Here is a 21,190-nt window from a genome sequence, read left to right on the forward strand (position 1 = left end):
GGGCGGGGGGGCTTGGAAGTCACCAAGTACAGACGGAGGACAACCCAGCAGCCCTCCGCACAGGGAGGCCCCCACGAGGCCCCACCTGCCTCTGTGAGCCTGTTCAGGAGGCCTGCACAGCCCAGCTAGGCCCCTTCCTGCCGCCCAGCCGCAGACCCTGAGGTCAGACCACCCAAGAACAGCTCCGGCTGGCTCCCCTGTGTCAGCAGTCTGCAATAGCAAGGTTAAGGAGATGATCAGCAGCCCAGGTAATCAGCACCTTCCAGGCTGGAGGTGCAGCTCTGCACCAGCGAGAGAAACCTGCGATTTGGAACTTGTCAACGATCCGGGACTGCAGTGGCCGACCTTCCCCAAAGCCGCAGCTCAGGTAGTTTGGGGAACATTAACATTCCAGCCCCAACCCTGCTACTGCACGACCGGTGCCGCAGGTTAATAACCTTGGGTCCACGGGAAACCGCACGTGTGAGTGCGGGAGGAGAGCCAGGAAGGCCGCAGGAAAGATGAATGAGCAAAGGTTCCCAAGTGTTCCAGGCATCTGAACAACAGCGCTGTTATGAATCTGAGGTACCAGGAATTACCCCTTACAGAGAACAGGCAGCATCGTATGTCTGTCAAAAATCTCTAATTTACAAATATGAGGGCTTGGCAGTAATATCCTGTTAGGGAAACAAAAAAGGAATAATATGTATTGACTGAAGGTCTCCCACCGTGGCTTCCCAGATCATCTGCAGCTCTGAAAAGCCCTGTGTGACAGCCGGCAAAGCTGCCCGCAATGAGTGACAGAACTGGCAGAAGGAATGGACGGACAGGCATGTTTTCTGCCCGCCGGGTGCCTGTCAAACAAGAAGCAGGCAGTCGACGTAATAAAACATCCAGGTCAAACTCTGCTGAGCGACAGGGTCTCTGGGCCACTGAGCAGTCTGGTTAAAAGTAAGCGATCTCACCAACCACCTAAATTGATACTCTGCCACCAAAAGGTTCATAAGAAGTAGCAATTTCCAAAGAATTTCAGGAATTCTTGGAGAAGCAATGGTACTAAATCTAAGAATGTTTTCCTGGTGATACAGGTGACAATTCCAGATCTCAGACAACCCCTGAAGTATCCTTTTAAAAGAATCATCGCTGGATCTTCCTAAATCACAGAAGACATACAGTATATATATTTTTACTGACTGTGATATTGCAATTTATAAGAAACATATATTTGTTCAGATGACTAAAACATATTTCTCATATACATTTGGTTTTTGTCCCTGTTTCTGGCTCACAGCTCCCAAACCCCATGGAATTCCCTGAGCAGTAAGAGCAGCGGGGGCATCTTCTGTTTTATTTGGTCTCTTATCCCCAGTTCCTGACATCGCTTCTGAGCCTTAAAGGTGAAATGTGTGTCTTGTTATTCACAACGAGCCCCTTTCCACCACTGCTGGGTATATGTCAATAAGGTGACTTTTGGAAAGCACCTATAGATGGGGGCTGTTGCCGGGGTCACCAACCGTGAACAGAGGGGTGGGACTTACAGTCCCACCCACCTGATTTCCTGGGAGGAGAGACGGGTTGGAGACTGACTTAGTCACCAACGGCCAATGACTTAATCAATCACTCCCATGTAATGAAGCCTCCATAAAACCCCAAAAGGAGGGGTGCAGGGAGCTTCCAGGCTGAGGAACCAAAGCACTCCCAGGTACCACTGTGCTGCGCCCTAAGCACCACGAGGATGGAAGCACCTTTCCTCGGGATCTCATGCTATGTGCTTCTTCATCTGACTGTTGATCTGTATCCTTGAATATCCTTTGTAATAATTCAGTAATCTAGTGAGAACTTGGTTTCCTGAGTTCTGTGAGCCACTCTAGTAAACCTGAACCCAAGGAGGTGCTCATGGGAACCTCTGACTTACAGCCTGCACGTCAGAAGTACAGGTGACAATCTGGGCTTGTGACTGGCATCTGAAGGGGGCAGGGGACAGTCTTGTAGGACTGAGCCCTTAACATGAGGGACCTGATGGTATCTCTGGGTGGACAGTGTCAGAACTGGGACACCCAGCTAGTGTCCAAGCACTGACCAGTGTGTAGAGGAGGCCCCCGCCCTTACCCCCACCCCCAGCATACACATATGTTGGGAATTGGGAGCAGAAACCTTTCACTGACCCTATCACAAAACCTTAAATCTGCTTTTCAAAAACTCCTAGTTTTGCAGGGAGGGTATAGCTCAGTGGTAGAGCACATGCTTAGCAGGCACGAGGTCCTGGGTTCAATCCCCAGTACGACCATCAAAATAAGTAAGTAAACAAACCTAGTTACCCCCCCCACCAAAAAAAATAAAATAAATAAAATAAAATGTTTTTAAAAATCCTAGTTTTCTGCTCGTTTGCTAGTTTAAGCTACATACATCTAAATATTGTTTTAATTTTTTAAATAAAACTTTCTAAGTTTGCAAAAATAAAATAGTGTGCTGAACCCCAGGTGCCCATCAATCAGTCACTCAGCAACACACTCAGCCCGTCCTGTTTCCTCATAATTTTCCCACAGGTATCACTGCAGGCATAAATACTTCAGTTTGTGTCTACGAAAGATGAGGATCTTCACAAGACATAATTCCCAGGCCATTAGTGCCACTAAGTAAAATTAATAATAATGCCTTAAATTTTATCTACTACCCAGTGCCTGTTTACGTGAATTCTGGGGATTTAAGTGAACAGATGCATATGCACATGTTTTGATGAGGCTACGGGGGTCTGGAGCTGAGATCCCAGAGGGGGAAGTAACTGACACTTACTTCAGACAAAGACAGCCCCTAACTCAAACTCAACGATGCACATTTTTTTCATAGTCTGACATGAAACGGATGTATTTCACAAAGAATGACACCTTATGATGCTATGGCCAGGCACAGGCTACGATGCCCCTTGTCACTACCCACACACGCTCAAACGTAAAACATGCTACTAGCAAAGCCTGCAGGAGGCATGTCAGTGCCTTGGAAGGAAACTCCAGAAGCAAGGATGAAGCACCAGTAATTCCAAGACACTAGATCGAGTGGGAGAGAAATGCCCGGTGAGCTGGGGGGTTGGGCTAAGTCCCCAGAAGGGTCTGAAGTTGGCCAACTCTAGGAAAGGCCCTAGCGATGGAGAGAGCCCAGAAGCACGGGCTCTCAGCGCTTTTCTGGGTGCTTTTAGGAAATGCTGCATCCACCAAAGATCTTGGTGGCACAGAGGATGGATGGCTCTGTCTCAGGGAAACAGGCACTAACATCTCTTAGGCAAAAAGCAGACACCGAAAAATTGTAAGGAGCCGCTCACCCAATGTATTTCATGTGTATTTTCCTTTTTCTCTATGTGCAGGAGTGATAAATGGAAAAATCAATGTCTAATTAAGTCTAAAAGAGCCCCTTAAAGAAGTAGAAAATAAAACTGTTAACTGATAAGAAACCATGTGCCAAAGGTCAATGGACAGTGTTTTTTCTTCCCTAGTGGTACATAAAATAATGGTTTTTGCAAACAATGGCATCTTAGATTTGGGTACATCCCAGAGACAGGGGGACATCAGTGATCATCAAAGTGTGACGGGAAAGAAAACAAGTGGACTGCTCATTACACAGGGGTGGGGGGGAGTGGGAGGTGGGAAGGCGGTGGCGGGGAGGGGATCTCGAAGGTCACAGAGCAGGAGCTCACAATCTAGGTCAACAGGAAAGCCCTGGAGGCAGGAAGGACCAGGGCAATGACCTGACGGCCTCCCACACTGGGCCAACCGGCTCACCACCCGGGACAGTGAGACCCACCCCGTCCCCCGCTCCCCGCCAAGAGTCGGTGTGTTCCTTGATGGGCGTCGCTAGGACACAGGCCTCTGCTTTGCATCTGCTCCTCCAGCTCCCACAGGGTGACAGCTAAGAAAGCGAGTCACCTCCGCTTGAAGTGCGTCCCCGCCCTGGAGCAGCGCTCTCGGAAGAGACGCGATCACTTTCAGGGCTGGCCCCTGCAGCAGACAGAGATGAAGCCTTGATGGCAGCCCGAGTCGGAGGCCTCTAAAAGCACCTTTTCTCTGCAGCCACATACACTTCCTTGGTGTTTCACCCAGAAATGCGCTGAGGCACGGCGCACACCCTCATAGGCATCTCACAAATGCCAACGGCTTCTACAAAAAGCAGCTGGATGCGCTCACTTGAGATCCAGGAGGACCTGTGATTTCCCACCGCCCCACTCCCTAAAGGGGCTGTGGGCAACAAAGTCACACGTCCATTTTATTCTCAATGAACGTCATGGATCACGGCGCCTCAACATTACCCCACTGCCAAGATCAACCTCTCCAAAGCCCAGGGACCAGGCAGGCGTCTGCCCTCCAGCTTCCTAAGAAATCCACAAGCCCCATCACCCAGAGCAGCTCACAGAGCCGACATCCCAGGGGAGACCCTGTGCGGGAGTAGGTGCACAGGGACCAGCGGGATTTCTCATTAAATGACAGCGTGTGTGGAAAGCAATCTACAAATGAGGGATGTGATTTAATGGTGTGCCAACAGTGGACGGTGAACGGATGCTCGCCCGGTCCACCGGGCCCTGCAAAGATCAGCTCAGACGTCATGCAACGAGACTGCTCCACAAGCACATTCCACAGAGTCAGTCAGCGACTTAACCTTTGGGCACCTAAAGTGGTCCCGGCTCCTGGCGGGGAGGGTGGTCTGGGGGTGTGCACAGCGCATTCACTGGGACGAGTTCACACCTCGCCCGAGACACCTGCCGAACACCAACAGGAGATCCAAGGTTCCCGTAGGATGGAGGAAACTCCACCACTGACAGAGCAGAGGCAACAGCCTCCAGGAAAGAAAACTGGCTTGTTTATTTAGCAAAAGAAACCAAAGCATTCAGAGATCACCAAACAGGCCAGACCCAGCTGAACCCAGGGGTGCCCCTGAGCAACCTGAGCCAGGGACGTGCCTGCTTTGGGTCTCAGCTCAAACCCATTCAAGTCGCACCTCCCCGTGGAGCCCACAGGACCCCCAGTGACACTGCAACCCACCCCTCACCTGGTCCCGTCTTCTCCATGGCACTCAGCCCCTTTTCACACTACGTAACTTCCGTATCTACCACATTCCTGCCTAGCTCCCTCCCAGAGTGGAAGTTCCCCAAGTGCTGAGATTTTTGTCCCTGTTCTCTTCACTGCTGGATCCCCAAATGCACAACCAGCACCTGGCACACAGCAGGTGCACAAGGAGTCCTCAGTGAAAGAACGGGCGAGAGGGACCAGGGCCTGTCTTCACGTCTGCTCCTGCCAGGGGGCAGCTGGGACTCCAGGACAGGCAGAGGCCTGAGGATAAGGACACACGAGACATTTCACAGAGTAAGTGGTAAAAACGGAGAGAGGAGCTGAGGGGAGCGGCCCTCCCAACAGGGCACGTGCTCCAGAGCGCCTTCTAGGAACACCGCCGCGGTCAGCAGGACGCACGCACCGCTGGAGTGCAGAAGGGGCGCGGGAATCCCAGGACGTGACAGCCAGCACAGAACCACACCGGCCGGCCCAGGGGCGAGTCCTCCCAGCAGACCACCCTGGCGCTGCCACCCAACAGCTCCGTGACCTTGGGGAAGCGCCTGAACCTTTCTGTGCGTCAGTCTTCCTCAGTGCAATGGGAGGCCTAAAAGGACTGTTCTGAGGGGTAAACCAGTTGATGTCTGTCCAGCATCAGGACACGCCTGGCACACAGTGGGTCGTAAGAGTGTTGATTAAGTCGAAACGCTTTCCGAGGGGTCCACCCCAAACTGCACCGAGGGGCAGCCCTGCTCCGTGAAGACAGCAGGGGAAAAAAAGAAATCAAAGTTAACATGGACTCTGGCAGTGGTTCTTAACCGAGGGCAGTTCACCCCCAGGGGACACTTGGCAGTGCCTGTAGACACTGCTGGTTGTCACAGCTGAGGCAGGAGGCGGGGACCACCAGTGTCCAGTGGAAGCTGCTAAACATCCTGCAGTGCGCAGGGCGGCCCTTCGCGACAAAGATGATCTGACTCCAAATGCCAGCCACGTCGAGGCTGAGACGCCCTGAGTCAGAGTGATCCCGGCCCCCTAAGTACCTCAGTCCCTGCCAGATGCTTGTCCTGATTTGGGCTCTGGGAATTCAGCAACTCTCTCCCCAGCCGTCCCGGCCATTCCTCCTCTCAAAGTGGCACTGGGCAGGACCTGGCAGCCAGCAGGAGGGGCCCGGGAGACACTCCAGGGAGGCCAGGGTGGGCGGCCTAGGCAGGCTGAGCCCAGACTGAGCCATGAGCAGCCCCTGCAGGAGCCGCAGCCCGGGGCACATGACTCCTGCAGCCAAGAAAAGCGGATTAAATGTAAGCCCAGGAGTGAGATTCTATGTGACCGTTTTTCGGTTCCTTCAAACCCAGCCCTGATGAATCACTGCCACCTACCCTCCGGCACGCTGAGAAACCCAATCCATACAGAATGACACACGTTCCCGGGGCCTGTAACCCTGCTCGTGACTAAATGCAGAAATGCCCAGTGTCTCAGCCTGCCCTGCAGGAGGCAGATGTGAGCAGGAGCCCAGACCCGCCAGCCTGCCTCGGGCAAGGGGCGCAGAGAAGAGCAGGTGCCTCCCAGGGCAGGACTTGTGGGCTCTGTGACCCGGGTGGGGAGGAGACAGGTGGGGGCTCTCTTGACTGGACAGATAACCCAGACAGGCAGCACTGGTACCTCCACGCCTGGGGTTAATCCTTAAGGTCAAGCACGTGGCCAAAGGGCAGGGAATCCTCACGCCAGCTAAGAAAGCAAGGTCAAGTTCCACTGTGAGGCTTGGACCAATGCGTCCAACATCACTCTCGATGGAGGAGAGCTCCTCATCAGGCTGAGCCTACCCTGGGTCCCACCCAGGAGGGCTTGCCCGTGGAAGTGCCAAGAGGTCCTCCTTAAGAAAGCTCAGAAGGAAGGCGGTGTGGGAGCCAGGGATCCAAGACCACAGCAGCGGAACGAGGATCCCCAGTGGCAACAAGGAATCAAAGACTTGCTCACAGGGAAAGGCCATCTTTCAGGTTATGGAAGTGAGACCAGGCCAGCCCCTGCTTCGATCCAAGCAGCATCCTTACAGGACCGATGCTCAGCTGTCTAAGGACCGCTGCAGCAGGGCATGGGAGCCGGGTCCAGGAGCCCCCACCCGGCCGGGCTCTGCCTCTTTAGTTGCTGACCGTGGAGCTGGGCTCCCAAAGGAGGAGCAGAGCAGCTGGGGCTGGGGGCTCAAGAGACGTTAATTTAACAAAGTATCTCACTGTCTTAATCCGTGCGGCATGGCTGTAAGGGTGTTTCCATCTCGATGTCCGCCCAGCTTGTACGTCTTAGCATCATCCAGGCAAACGGAGCTTCCAGAACAGGGTTCACAAGGATAAAAGCAGAAGAACAAAAGGGGGAGTGGGCTTGGCCAGGCTGGCGGCTTTCTCACCCCACAATTTCTGCCGGGCCGGCTGGGAGACTTCACAGACGTTTCCCAGGAGCACCTTGCCTCCTTCCCGGGATCTCAGCCAGGACCTCGCGGTCAGCTCCTGGGTTTCCCAGGCCCCTGCCCCAGGCAGCCGCTCCACCACCCCCACCTCCATCCACAAAGCCACTGCCGCTGGACTTGCTAGAAGTCAGGCAGCACCGCACTGCTGGCCCTGACATCGACCCCTTCCCAAGCTGAGTTCGCTCTCCCCAGAGACTGAGAAACGGTTTATACACGAGTGTGTATGTCTCCCCCTCCCTGCCCCGATGGTTTTTCCGACCACCTCTCAAGTACCCGTTCCTCTAACCCGAACAGGAGCCCCCCCACCACTCACCAGGACGGGGGGCGGAGAGATTGCCGGGGGGCCCGAAGCCCCGGCACTACGTCAGGCACTCCCCGGGCCCCCCGGCCCCGCCCCAAGGCCTGAGAGGGCTCAGGCGAGCTGGCCCGCCCGGTGCTGGGGGAGGCACACGGGGCTTTTCCATTTTCACTAGAGGGCTGAGGGGAGAGCTCGTCATTCCTGCCCCGTGTGAGAGCGGGGAGGCATGGGGGACGGCGCATGACATCACTCCAGTACAGCAAAAGAAACTCTTTTTCTTTAGAGCAAAGGTCCTTTGTGTGCCATCTGTCACAATCTCTGGCTATACGGGGTTCTTCCCCCACGACTGCGCTCCTGACCTCAACTTCAAACTCTCCTTGCCCATGGAAGTCTTTACCTGATCCTAGGTGGCGGGCTATGGCCTGGGTCTCCCTTCCCAACCCCCCGCAGACATGCTCACAGATCTGCTGACGGCCATGAAAGTCCACGGCGGCCTGTGTTCAGCTACTGTCCTGCCGCAGGTGGGGGGGGCACCCAGACACCGGGTGGGAGCAGAGCAGGCCAGCCTCCTCACCACAGGACCCCCACTGAGGGACACACCAGTGACACCCCCAACTATCTGTGCTCTGACCACTGAGTACCCACCAAAGAAAGGTGTGTCCTGCACCCACTTTCCTGATGGCTGCCCACCGATGGGACGCCCACTCTGACACCACAGCTGGCATGATGTCCCAACCACTTCCCAGAAAGGCAGTCCTTGATGTCATTCAGGGTTCATGGTACAAGTCCAAATGAACAAACCAAGTCAAACCTGGAGGAGTGGATGAGGGATTAAAAAAAAAATTCCAGAGATCAAGAAGACAGTTAAGATTCCTGGTTCACTACTTTTTCAAGATGTTTAGGCTCTTCCCCTTTTTCTTTCTGCCCCCCAGATACCATCTATTCAGCACCTACTGTTTGCTGACACCTACCAAGGGCGTTTAGTCTTTGGCTACAGGAACTTTCCCCAGCTATAAAGATGAGGCAATGAGGGTCAGAGAGGTTCAGTACATTAATAAAGGTCACTAAGCAGAAAGGGGTAGAAAGCTAATTTTAGTGCCAATAAATGGATTCGTGCCACTCCCCTTCATTTAAGTTTCCACTGCCTGGCTCAAAAAATCATGAATGGTTCCCTGTGATCAATTAAAGTAAGGCCAACAAGTCAGCTTGGCATTCGAAGCCCTCCAGGATCTAGTCCGAAATGCCTTCTCCAATTTGACACCCTAGTAACACCCTAATATTCTCCTATACACTACCATGCTCCAGCCAAGTGAGAACCCTCACCAAGCCAAGAGCCCCTGCCCTCGCTCTCCCTGAATGCCTCCGACGGGCTCTCACCCCACGGCCGCCACACTTGGACCCCGGGCAGGGGCTGCGGCACCTACCCCTGCTCATCCAGGAGGGTGGGTGGAAGTCCGGGCGGCCAGGCCCTGGTCACACCCATCGGGAACACTGTCCCTGCCTCCCATGGGGGTGGGAGCCCAGACAAGGGGCCCTGGGCTTGCCACAGTGTCTCAGGGGAGCTCACTGGCACATACTGGAAAATCCTCCCCTTTCCAACCTAAAGAGCCACACTTTACCCAGAGGCAGGTTCCTTTCAACAGAAATCCCTTCCTCTCCCTGTGGCTCCATCCACTGCCAACACACCAGGGCCCAGGGGAGACTTAACATGATTAAAATTTTAAAGCATTTAAGATGCTCAAAGGAAAAGCATCCTTGAAGTGCAAATCATCAATTTAGGGGGAAAGAGCAAAATATGGGGGAGGGAAGGCTCTATACAAATGTAAATAAAATAAAACAGCGGTTTAAACAATATTATGCACAAAAGGGCTGACCTCACACCCTGAACTTGAGCGCTGAGTCCTGAGTGGTGCAGCAGTGCCTGGGCTGGTTTCTGGCACCTGCTCTTGCTTTCGTTTATTAAATTTGCACTTGAGGTGAGCTGGCTCTCTGGGTTCCTCCAAACGGAGAATAACAGCCCTGCGAGGAGTTATTTAACAGGCCGGGCACACAGTGACAAGCCCGGGCTGGGTGCTGAAGCAGCAGAAACAGCAGTCAGGCTCCCGTCAGACAACCAATCCCCCAGAGGCTCATCCCGAAGCCTGGAACCCCGTGAAAAACCTCAGGGCGAAGAGAAATTGGCTCAGTATGGAATCAGAGCCTTGCCCCGATCGGCAGGAAACAAGAGAAGAAACCTAAGTCCACTTACATCTAAAGAAACTATCGCTAATATTTAAATTCTGCCTTTACACGCACACCACAGTATCTTTTTATGTCCATACTTTACAAGCTAGAAAATCTATATATTTCCTTTCATCACGAGGATGAACTAAATTTGAAGAGACTCTCCAGTCTCTGAATCCATGGAAACAATTCAGAAGGAAGAAAGACTATGCAGTTTTACATTCCAGATGAGGAAACGCAGGACAGCGGGTTCTCCTCACCCCTCCAGAAACAGCCTCAGGGCATTTACTTTAAAGATCAGGGTCCACCACGCTAGGCTAGCGAGTCTTCCACTCCAATTTCAAAAGCTATTGCGTTTACACGCCTCTTCCTCAAATGACAAATCACTAACCCATTCTAAGGGCTAGGATTAAATTTTACGGTTCGTTGACAGAAAGAATAGAATCCCAAATCACCAATCCAGGTGTAATTGTTCGTCTCCCACATTTTTTCCTACGTGGTCACGGTCCCTTCCTATTGCCACCAGGCCACAAGGAGTTTTCAGATTATTTTTTTTAAAACTAAAGATCCACGTGGAAGACCCTGCAAAAACCGCCCACCAGCTGAAGCCCACCTCCCCAGATGCTAACACCACACTGTTGCCGCTTCTAATCCCCTGTGCCAAGGAAAGTGGCAAATCAAGGAAAAGGAGACACTTGTAAGCAAGCATGGCTTATTTCCTTGGTTTTCTTTCACAAGACAGGCGAAAAGCTTTGTCAGGTTTCACCAGCACTCCCGGCTCTGTGGACCAGCGAAGGCACCGTTTCATGGGAAGAAAAGCTTTTAAAATAATTCCAGTTTAACGTGACCACAGTTTTAAAAGCTGCGGGGCTTTTACTGGGAGCAATGCTCTTTACCATTCAAGAATGAACAGAAAAGGGAGACTTCATGTACATGAACAACAGTCCCCTGGGTTAAAACAGAAGGAAAAAAAAAAAAAAAACAGGGCTGAGAGTACATGTCAGTTCAGAAATAAGCCAGGCCAGTTCTGGCCATGAACTTCTCATTCCTGCCCCTCTAGAGAAAGCAAACCTCTGAAACTTACCACGGATCAAACAAGATACCTACCTTCATCTAAAACCTTCAGCTGAGAATGAATAAATGAATGAATGAATGACTCAAGGAAGGAAACCTCTGAAGCGGAGGAACCTCAGCGCTGACATTTAAGGTCTGATTTTTAAGTTAGTCTTTTTATCCAATTACTCTTGTCTTGCTTGTTCCAAGATACCATTCATTCCCTGATTCCAGCCCAACTCATGGTCCATCTCCAATAAGCCAGAATTTCCTGGGTTGGCAGTGACACTAAATGTCACAGTAGAGGGGTTCCACGGTTTAGGGGCCGCTTTCGAAGCCCATTAGCCGCCAAACACCACAAACACCCTTGGTGGCGCGTGCACAGCCGAGATCCCTGCTGTCCCAGCACGATCACACCGTCGGGCGCTCTGGGCGCTCCATTTTCTCCCGAAGGCGCCGGGCTGTCCAGAGTGGCTCACAGGTCCCCACTGCCTAACCCCTCGATCCTTGGAATCTGTCAAGCCTTGGAATCTGTCAAGAACACACTCAGCAGAGGGACCACCCCCGCGGAACGCGGGCGTGGGGCTGGGAAAGGCAGGGGCCGGGGACCGCGCGGGAGAGCGGGCCGCGTTAGGCAGAGCGAGCGCGGGGGCCGGGAGGGGGCCGTCGGGGGTGTCCGCGGCCGGCCTCACCCGGGCACAGCGGTGCGGCGGCCCCCCGCCTCCACCGCCGGGGCAGTCCGCTGCGCCCCCGCCCCCAGAGGTACTGGGCAGAGACCCAGAACTGCCCCCTCCCTGGCGCGGCGGCAAGGGGGGAGAAGAGGGGGTTACAGCGGCTGGTATCAAAGGGCCGAAAAGAAACTTGAACTCCTCTCTCCGAAGGTACGTGACACGTTGGAAAGGCAACCGCCTCTCCCCCCTCCTCCCTAACCCCCTTTTGTGTTTCCCAACACCCCCAACCCTAAACTTGCCACCGCAGGGGATGGGGCTCCCGGCGGCCGGACAAGTCTCAACTTAAATTACGTGGAGCAGAGAGAGGGATCGTCGGGCGACAAGGTGTCCGCGGCCTCAGCCCCGCGGGGTTGCGCTGGGTCGCCCTCTTCCGAGCCCGGCCAGCGCAGAGGGGCCGGGGACACCCCCCGCCCTGCGGACTCAACCTAGAGGCCCGAGGCGGGGGCGGGTGGCTCCAGCGGAGGTCCGAGCAGAGAAGAGCAAGAGGGACCAGGAAGCCCCTCTGTACCCCGCGGCACATCCGAGCGAAGCAGGGGTCCGCGGCGGGGCCGGGGGCGCGTGAGCGCCAGGGATTCCGGGGACCGGGCCGCGGGCGGGCGCCCCACTCACCTTCCTGCCGGCGCCGCCGCCCGCGCCCGCGGCCAGCGCGGAGCCGCCCCCCGAGTACATGTAGTAGGCGATGCCCAGCACCCACAGGAAGGCGAAGCAGAGCAGCATCCGCGAGCGCCGCCGCATCCTCCCAACTCGGCCGCCGGCCGCGGCCGCTGCTCGCGAGTGCTGCCTGGGGCCGCGGCGGGCGCGGGCCGGGGAGGAGCGGAGGAAGGGGAAGGGCGCGGCGGCTCCTCCTCCCGCGCGGCTGGCGGCGAAGGCGGCGCGCGCCCGGCGCCCGAGCTCCGCCCCGGCCGGGAGCGCCGCGCGGCGCCCGAGCAGGAAGCGGCGGCCGCGGAGGCGGCGAGGGGGTCAGGGAGCAAAGGGCGACCAATCGGCGGCGGCGGCGGGGGCCTGGCGCGGGCGGAGGAGGGGATTACCGCGTCTCCATGGCGGCGGCACGCCGGCCCCGCGGGGAGGGCCTCCGCCGGCCGCCGCCCCGCCTCCCCGCCGGCCGCCCCCGCCGCGCCCCTCCACCCCCGTGAGTGACAGGTGGCTGCCCGGCCCCGGGGGGCGCGCGCACACGTGCGCACACACGCGTGCACACGCACAAGGGACACCGGGTCGCCGCTGCCTCGCGCTGCCCGGCTGGCCGAGGGGACCGTCTCTTCAGTCCTCGGTCTTCGGAACCACCCCAGATCCCCAGCAGGCTCGCTCTTATTGGCCTACCGACCTGAGTTTTTTGGTGCAAATCCCCCTCCTGGACCCGACTTGGCTGCTGCTCGATGCAGTTCCCTTACTAATCTTGCAGTCAGACATCACCGATCCCCAGGTGTCCGTTTTATTTATTTATTTAGGCAGAGGTGCGGGCCTAGACGTGGAAACTGAGAGATGATTTTCAAGGGAACGTTTTTCCGGGGATGAACAGAGCGCTTAATAGCAGGGTTTTCTTTTTGGTTTTTAACTAAACACGAAATGAGGAAGAAGGAAGGCAATGTATATACATATTTAAATCTTTTCTTTGTGGTTGGTTGCTTTCTTAAAAGAAGAAAGAAGAGGCAGCACATGAAACATCTTTAAAGATGCAAGAAGACAGATCTGCCTCGTAACAGAATCTGTGTAACCTTGAAGGTGCCCTTGTAACAGCGAAGTTTCCAGTGTTCCTAAGAAAGAAAGAAATGTTACTTGGCATTTTAATAGGGATTCCAGGAGCTGCCCAGTCTAGAGGATAAAGGAATCTGATTCTCTACTCAAGTCCACAGCAAAACACAAACACAATAAACAAACAAGCCTTCACACTAGTAGGGGAGCAAACGCCATGAACTGAACTTCAAATTACTTCTTAAGTGGAAGAAAGAAAAGACAGCAGATTCCAACAGGGCTCCCTCCACTGTTGCCAAGGATTTAAGTGAAACCCAGGCTTAAATCCCTCTGTAAAGAGGAAGTCCAGCACCAAGAACCAAACACTGAACACAGGTTGGGTACTTGACTGAAAAAAGGAAGAGGTTTGAAAGAGAATGAGACAGGAGGTGGCAGCCTTGAAGAAGCCTTGCTTCTGGGAAAAGTCAGATAAACAGAAAGAGCAATGCCCTTCTGAGGTCTGGTGGTGAAGGGAGAGAAGGAAGACAGAAGGGAAAAGTAAATATCCCGCAGAAATAAAAGACAATCAATCCCCGCCCCCCCCCAACCGCGGTTTGTCTATTTAAAACTGCACTTCACGGTACTTCGATTAAAATAATAAAAAATGATTTTTTAATTAAAAAAAAAAGAAAATTAAAATTGCACTTCAGAGTACAGATAGCAGGGCACACTCTTGAAATATGACCCCTGTGTCAAAATGCCTAGTAGCAGAAAAACATCAAATTAGCTGCATACAAAGCTACTGCGAAAAGAAAAAAAAAATTGCATTTCTTATGGTGAGAAAATGAATCATAACATTTCAACTGATGAAAATCCCCTCTGCCCTGCCAATTAAACCACAAAGCAGAGGAAAATTGTAACACCACAGGTCTAACCCTCAAGATGAACAAAGTATCATGCATTTGGATACATACATACACATACACACACACACACAACTAGAACCAGAAATTCAAAAACTAAGATCATAGAAGACAAAAATTAGGAAGAAATGCAGCCAGAGTTGATCAAATTCAGGAAAGAAATTGAAAATAAAGACAAAACTATCCCAGGAGCAAAGAATTACAAGACACCCAAGGGAGAATATATCCAATATAAATATGTAAGGGGACACTGAAGAATGGCAAGAAAATAATCAAGAATTTGAAAATAAAGGAAGAAGTAAAAAGCTTTCAGAGATAAGTGGTTAAAATGAAAGCCAGGAAAGAAGAATCAAAATCCATGTTGCTGGAGTCCCTAAAGTAGAAACACCAAACAGTGGAGCCGAATTAATATGAACGCCATCATCCCAGATGATAAGCATAGTTACCACCATGTTCATGTACATTACAGCATGCTCATATACATGTATGCATGTACTCATATACACATAAACGTACACACATGCAAATACTCGTATACATATACATGCCCATATACATACACTATGTACATACATACACAGATACATACATACACATACATACACACACATATACTCATATACATATACATGCCCGTAGACATATACTATGTACATACATACACATATACATGTATACACATACATATGCATACACATATACATATACTCATATACATATATATGCTTATATACAGTATGATGCACATAATTACCACTGCTGTATGGTATTTTCAAAAGTTGTTAACAGAGAATATCCTGAATTCTCAACACAAGGAAAAAACCATTTTTGTTTCTCTCCTTTTCTGTATCTAAATGAGATAACGGACATCCACTAAACATTGTGGTACTCATTTCACGATATGTATTAGTCAAGTCATTATGCTGTGCAGTGCTGTATGTCTATAATATCTCAATAAAATGGGAGGGAGGGGCGGAGGAAACTGTAGTCCTAGAAAATAATCTAGAAATAAGAGAGAATTTAAATTATATATCAAAAATACCTTCCATGTACCTTGGGAAACTGGAATAAGCCACTCCAAAACATATCTAAGTAAAACTACTAGAGTTTAAAGGCAGAAAAGATCAAATTACTTCGAGAGATAAAAATACAAGCTGACAACAGACAAAGCAAGGCAACAGTGGACGCATTTACAAGACACTCAGGGAAAGAAAGGACCAGCCAGGGAGTTTTGTGTCCAGGCATCAAGGATCAAGGCTGTAGACAAACAGAAGAGAAGTGAGGGCAAAAATTTAGAGACGATCATATGACTTTCCTTGAGCATGAGCTCCCCCCAAACGAGACAGCAGAGGAAACCACCAAGTGACCGGTGGAGAGCATTTAGGTGCTTAATTGGTGGAACAGCAGTACGTGCACATTGCACTTCCTAACCAAGTACAACAAGTGCAACTGAAAACAGTTGAAGGAGGGGGGAGGGTATAGCTCAGTGGCAAAGCGTGTGCTCAGGATGCACAAGGTCCTGGGTTCAATCCCCAGTCCCTCCACTAAAAACAAATAAATAAATAAACAAATAAAAACAATTGAAGGAGAAAGGAGAGAGAAAAGAAGAAACAGAATCATATAATGGACTGCTAAGTAGGTATTAGCTGGGAGTCAAATGATCCCATATAAAATGGCCAGACCAGATGTTAAAGGGTCAAGAGAAAAACAATGGAATTAAAAGCGATATAAAAATATAACAACTTAACCTCTAAAGCAAAATGTAAATATTCCAAAATTTAGGGAGCCCTATGCCAAAACCCTAAAAGAAAAGATTTTAAACAACAAAGAAGACACACCAAATAGTGATAGAAACACAGTAAGTATACCATAATACATGCAGTAATTATAACAGAAAGTAATAGGACAGAGTTGAGACCAAATCATATCAGTTTACAAATGCACTTAATTTGCCTGTTAAGAGATTTTCAAATTTGGTCATAAAGGAAAATCTAATTGTAAAGGAGCAGAAGCTATCTATGATCCTGTCAGGCAGAGCAGAACAGGCCAGAGAGCACTGAATGAGGGGAAGAAGGCTGGTTTACAGCCAATGCTTCAACTCCATTGTGCATGACAGCGGGTCTGAAGTCACTGGAGGCTGCAGATCTGAAGTCAGAGGAAAAGCTGGATGCGACGATTGGGCAGCATAAGGACAAAGAAACTGCGTGGATAAAATAGACTTCGTGACAACAGCGAAAATCCATGAAGGCAAACTGGAGGCTACCTCCAACGCTGAGTATGCAAAAACAAACAAACAACCCCCACAATGAGCTATCACTTCACATCCATTAGTATGGCTATTATTTAAAAAAACAAAAACAAAAACATAGAACATAACAAATAGGATGGGGAGAAGTTGGAACCCTTGTGTGTTGCTGGAGGGAATGCAAAACGGTACAGCTGCTGCAGAAAACAGTATGGCTGTTCCTTAAAAAATTAAACATAGAATTACCCTATGACTCAGCAATTCCTCTTCTGGCCACATACCTAAAAGAAGCGAAAGCAAGGACTTGAGCAGGGCACGAACATGTACGCCCATGTTCACAGCACTGTTAATCACAGTAGCCAAAATGTGGCAGCAGCCCAGTGTCCATCAATGAATGAATGAATGGAATGTGACATACAGTGGAATATTAATTAATATTTAAAAAGAAAGGAAATTCTGACATAAGCTACACCATGACACTATGTGAAATAAGCCAGGCACAGAAAGACGAATACTATGAGTCCACTTAATATGCGATACCTCAGACTCACAGAGACAGAAAGGGTGGCTTGGGAGAAGGGGAAGGAGGAGTTACTGTTTAATTGGTACAGAGTTTCAGTTTGGGAAGATGACAAAGTTCTGGAGGTTGATAGTGGTGCAGAACGAGGTGAATGTACTTAATGTCCCTGAACTGTGCACTTAAAAATTATTCAAATGGTAAATTTTATGTTATGTGTATTTTACCATCATAAAAAGAAGACATGACAAATTGGCAGAAATTATTTCCACACACACCACAGACAGGGGATTAGGCAATATCCCTAATATATAAAGAGCTTAAACACCGAGATGGGCAAAACACATAAACAGACAATGCACAGTAAAGATTTAAGAGCCCGTAAATATATGAAAAGATGTTAAACTTTACTCATAAAAGAGTTGCAAATTAAACCTACAGAGATACAATTTTTCCCCCAACAAACTGGCAAAAATTTGAAAGCTTGACAAGACACTCTGTTGGCAAGACTATAAAGAAAAATTGAGACAGTTTCTACGAACAGACATGGAGTGATTTCCAGGATATATTATTAAATATGAAATAAAAAATCAAATGAAAAATGTGAAGTGCAATACTTACATATTACATGCTACTCTTTGTGTAAGAAGGGAAAATAAGTAAACATACAAATACCTGTTTATGTTGGCAGCCCACACACTGATGATAAACCAGGAAACCATGAAATGAGTTCCGCGTGACAGGTGGGAGGAAAAGATGGAAGGGACAGGAGTGACACTTGTCCAAGAATACCTTTTGTCTATGCTTGACTTCCGGAAACATGTGCATGTCCTACATATTCAAAGTAAAAGAAAATCAGCGAAACTATGGGGAGGCCACTAAAAATGGAATCCAAACAGAAACGGAATCCAAACAAATATGTGAATAACTATATTTCAAATAGATAACATACCCACATTGAAAAGGGATTGAAGGAGTAATATGCATGACTTTCAGACAGAGTACTTGGGTTGGATCCCCACAGTCTAGAGAACAAAAGAACGACCATTTTTGAACTCTTCTTTATGATGTGTCTTCATAGTGTCATGGGTGTTGCAATTAAACTATTTTATGCATATTGTGTAATTGAGCAAGTCAGAAAACGCATTGTTTTAGGGAGCTAGGGTTCTCATTATGGAAGAAGGGAGATATGATGGAATGAGGGAAGGCAAGCAAGATTCCTTCTGAGTAGATTTGGAATTAGAACTGCATGATCTGATTATTTTATACACATATATACATATACACGTGTACACATATCCATGCTCAACTACATGTCCACATATAAACAAATATTCATACATATACCGCACACATGTATGTATGTCCTAGATCTGTCCACTAAAAAGACGCAGAGCAATGATACCCTGGTAGCCATGAGCACATTTTGCAACCGGATCTTGGTTTCTAAATACCATTCTCCATGATGAGAATGTTCCCTTGAAGTAGCAATTGATCCATGGGTGGGGCCTGGAAGGTCCTAGGTGAGCCTTAGGGAGAGTTTAAAAGGAGGGGGGGCAATGTTAAAAGGTTTCAGGAGCCAGCTTGAAGGGCACCCATCGGCTGAATCTGGGACATATATGTGTCAAAATAAACACGAAATAAAATAGAAATCTGAAAGTACACGACGATAATAAACAGAGAAATTCGTGGAAGAGACGACAGGGCTCTTTCTTCCAGGAGAAAGCAAACTGGTAAATGTGAAGGGAAGGGTGAGGAAGAAAATCACTACTGTGCAGACGTCATTGTAAAGACCGGTCGGAGGAGACTGAGCAATAGATACTAACCTGTCGGTAGGGAGGGACAGGGGAGAGAGATTTACAAGATGAGAAGGAGGGGATTTACAAAGTCTGCAGACATCTTCCATCAGAATGCTTACTAGCTGCAGAGGGAACTTGGTAACTGTACGGTGGAGAAGCTGGACAACACCTTGGCCAGATGATCAGCATGACTATCACTCATGAGGGTCAGATGGATGTCCTGGGTCTGCAAAGATGTCCCGGGAAGGACTCAACACACTGTTTCAGTCTTCTGGCCAAGGATACATAACCTAAACCGGATAATGAATACATACTGGAAAAAACAAGATTGAGGAACATTCTGTAAAAGAACTGGCTTGTGTTCTTCAGAAATGTCACTATTACGTGAGACACGGAAAGGGGGAGGGGCTGTTCCATACTAGGGGCCTGAGGAGAGTGGTAACTAAACAAACACGTGACATGGGCGGCTGAAGACGCAGTGGAGGGCGTGACAAGGACAATTAACAAAAGGGGACGAGGAGTATTCCATTGTGTAAATATACCGCAACTTCTCTATCCAGTCATCTGTTGATGGACATTTAGGTTATTTCCATGTCTTGGCCATTGTAAATAGTGCTGCTATGAACTTTGGGGTGCAGGTGATCCAACATTGCAAACTGACTATACTTCAGTTTAAAAAAAAAAAGTGGATGAAGAACTGGAGGATAGGGAACAACAGTGCCAGTTCTAGCAGGCTCCAGTCTACTAGAGTGTTACATGTTCTGATTTTGATAACTGTACCGTGATTATATAAGAGACTCTTATTCTTAGGAAATCTGAATTATCAGAGGTTAAAGTGGCATGATAAACACAAATGACCTTCAAAAGTCCAGGGAAGATATAGACAGAGGATAATAAAAGAGCTGTGGCAAAAAAAAAAAAAAAAAAAAAAGAAAAGAAAAGAAAAGAAAAGAAAAGAAAAGAAAAGAAAAGAAAAAAGAAACCCAAAAGGCGGTAAGTCTGGGTAAAGAACTTATGGGAAATATTTTTGCAGCTTTCCTGTAAGTTTGATTTATTTTCTTTACAAAGTGATTTAACTTGCAGGGTGGTAGATGCTGATGATCCACTGGATTTTGCAAATTAGGAAAGACGCAGAACCCTGAAAACATTCAGGTAAAGCTACACAACCCAGGCCTCTAAACAGCACTGCATCTTGTTTCCCTAGTAGCTCGCACCACAGACAGTTCTCCTTCCCATTTGTTTCGCCTGCGTTTAGTTTCCCGCCGCACCTCCAGGCCCACCTGCTTGGGCACGGGTTCTGCATTCTTCTGGGTGATGGGCTGAGCAGCAAGCTCTCCTTAAGCGCTGACTCGTCCTCTGCTCAGGGCCTGGAACTGTGTGGCTCCATGGCTGTCATTCTTCTGGGGACTCCTTCCCCGCTGGAAGCCCCCAGGGCTTTTTTCTGGAACGTATGGTACAGCAGGAACAGTGCAGACTTGCAGCAACACGTGAGTGGAGCGGAGTGCTTCCGTGGCCATTCGCTGTATCGGCTGCTGTTGTCAGAGATGTCGGGGGCCCTGTGCAATGTGATGACACATTGTGTCTTCACGCAACAGAAACTTTTTATACTCTGATTGTCCAATTTTTCTTCTTCTAAAATATTTTAATAAGAGAAAATACACAATTAGGAGAGAAAAGAAAAATGAAATTGTAACTGCTTAAATAGGACTGAAATTGGATAATCAGAACTCTTCCCCCTCCCCCTTGAAATTTGAAATGCATTTATACAGAGGCTACTGTCAAAAGAAGATGTTAAAGAGGGCTGCTCAGCTCCCATCATGAGCTGGCTTTAATGGGAGGGCACACTTTGAAATAGAGCAATTCCATCCTCAGCAAGTTGAGGACGACTTCTCTCAAAACAGGACTCCTGTCCCCCTTGTATGTAGTGGATCCATACATTGACCACCTGCCAAAATCCTCCCAGAAATGTCCTGACTTGAACTGAGATGGAGAAACAATTCATCAGTGGCATTTGGGTTAAAGCATTCAATCACCCTGAAAATACAGACGTTCACAATGAGCTTACCCCACGCCAGGCGCTGCTCCAAGCTCTGTTCATGTATTCTTTTACGTGATTATTATGAATCTTCACAACAGCCTGACCAAGTGAATGCTGGCATTACTCCAGTTTTACAGAGTGGCCCAATGCTGTTGTGTGACCCGCCCAAGGCAGCTCAGCGAGCCGCAGATTCTTCAGGGAAACTGAAGACCTCTGGGCTCTTGA

The 21,190-nt window shown here is 49.5% G+C and overlaps 1 protein-coding gene and 1 non-coding gene across 2 annotated transcripts in view; one reads left to right on the plus strand and one right to left on the minus strand.

Moving 5' to 3' along the window:
* GALNT2 (polypeptide N-acetylgalactosaminyltransferase 2) overlaps nucleotides 1-12,510 on the minus strand; it is a 186,588-nt gene extending 174,078 nt beyond the window's left edge. The window contains exon 1 of the mRNA XM_032491846.1: nucleotides 12,385-12,510. Coding sequence (XP_032347737.1) covers nucleotides 12,385-12,510 — 126 coding nt within the window. The remainder of the gene's footprint in view (nucleotides 1-12,384) is intronic.
* A 3,327-nt stretch (nucleotides 12,511-15,837) lies between these two features.
* On the plus strand, nucleotides 15,838-15,910 carry TRNAP-AGG. Its single transcript has one exon. It is a non-coding gene; the product is annotated as a tRNA-Pro (tRNA).
* The last annotated feature ends 5,280 nt before the right edge of the window (nucleotides 15,911-21,190 follow it).

This window comes from Camelus ferus, chromosome 11 (assembly GCF_009834535.1).
Source record: "Camelus ferus isolate YT-003-E chromosome 11, BCGSAC_Cfer_1.0, whole genome shotgun sequence".
In the NCBI taxonomy this organism is placed as follows: Eukaryota; Metazoa; Chordata; class Mammalia; order Artiodactyla; family Camelidae; genus Camelus; species Camelus ferus.